Raw genomic sequence first — 1,236 nt, 5'->3', positions numbered from 1 at the left:
CTGTGGGGGGATACTCCCACTAGGTTTATATCTGGGACTCTCCACCATTTGACCTTAGAACTGAAGAAGCTTCTCGGATGAGAGGTGAAATGTCTTCAAGCAACTTAAAGAAGTCCAGACGCTTTTCTTTGCAAGCTCCTTTGACGACAATGGGGGTATAAGGCCTGAAGTCAGACAACATTTTACCTAGAGTGAAAGTGTTGAAAGAAATCATTGGTGTAACCTTGTTGATGTTCATTAGAAAACACAGAAGCAGGTGAATAGTAGCAATCATCAGGGTCATAAACTGAGCTGCAGAATATGTGAGCGAAAGAAATGAAAAACAGACAGTACGTATGAAATTATTTTTCAGTCCTAAAAGCACTTAAAATGTAGATTCCTCAACTTTCTGTGTATCTATGTACCTGTCCAGAGCTGGGCTGGAGAATGGAGGTGAGTCCAAAGAATCACCCTGTGAGTCAGCTGGAGTTTGATGTAATAATCGGAGCAGATGGACGCAGGAACACGCTGCCAGGTACAATAACACTAACAGGTATAAAAAAAAGTAGTCATGTACATCAGCATCATCAGGTAAATCAACATCATCGGGCATCATAGGCAAGTACAACAAGATTATCAGGTACATCAACATAGTCAGGTACAACAACACTGTCAGGCACATCAAAATCATCAGCTACAACAACTTCAGTTCTTCTAAGGGTTTTTGTGTCTTCCAGTCCATCTGAAAGTTGTAACCTACTTTTGAATCAGTACTGCGGTGTAAGCCTTTTTCTCACAGTCTGATGGAGGTTAATCCACCTGTAAATCTGAACCCTGACTGCTATATAGAAACAGCATCATTATAACATTTCAGACTGGTATGATACTTCTCTGGACTATGTGCTGTCCGACACCCCTTTTCTAAAATGTGGACACTGTGTACCTGACCATGTTGTCCTATATCCGTGTGTGTGAACAGGTTTCAGGCGTAAAGAGTTCAGGGGGAAGCTTGCCATCGCCATCACAGCAAACTTCAAGAACAGAAACACCACAGCTGAGGCCAAAGTGGAGGAGATCAGCGGTGTGGCATTCATCTTTAACCAAAGGTTTTTCCAGGAACTACGGCAGGAAACTGGTTTGTTCCCAAAAGTTGACACACACCTGGAGTCTGCATTCAGAGACTCTAGGTGTGTGTGATGTTCACCTGTGTCTGCCTGTTTTAGGGATTAACTTGGAGAATATTGTGTACTACAAAGA

The 1,236-nt window shown here is 42.5% G+C and overlaps 1 protein-coding gene across 1 annotated transcript in view; it reads left to right on the top strand.

Annotated features, from left to right (window-relative positions):
* Window positions 1-414: 414 nt before the first annotated feature.
* Window positions 415-1,236, top strand: part of LOC102313988 (protein-methionine sulfoxide oxidase mical3b) — a gene marked incomplete at its 5' end in the record, with an annotated part of 2,783 nt that continues 1,961 nt past the window's right edge. The window contains 3 exon segments of the mRNA XM_014331707.2: window positions 415-514; window positions 959-1,114; window positions 1,203-1,236. Of these exon segments, the coding sequence (XP_014187193.2) occupies window positions 427-514; window positions 959-1,114; window positions 1,203-1,236 (278 nt within the window).

Source organism: Haplochromis burtoni, unplaced genomic scaffold, assembly GCF_018398535.1.
Source record: "Haplochromis burtoni strain Fernald_Lab_line unplaced genomic scaffold, NCSU_Asbu1 Contig_4813, whole genome shotgun sequence".
Taxonomy (NCBI): Eukaryota; Metazoa; Chordata; class Actinopteri; order Cichliformes; family Cichlidae; genus Haplochromis; species Haplochromis burtoni.
The sequence above is the reverse complement of the archived record's forward strand: the minus strand, read 5'-3'. Positions and strand labels throughout refer to the sequence as shown.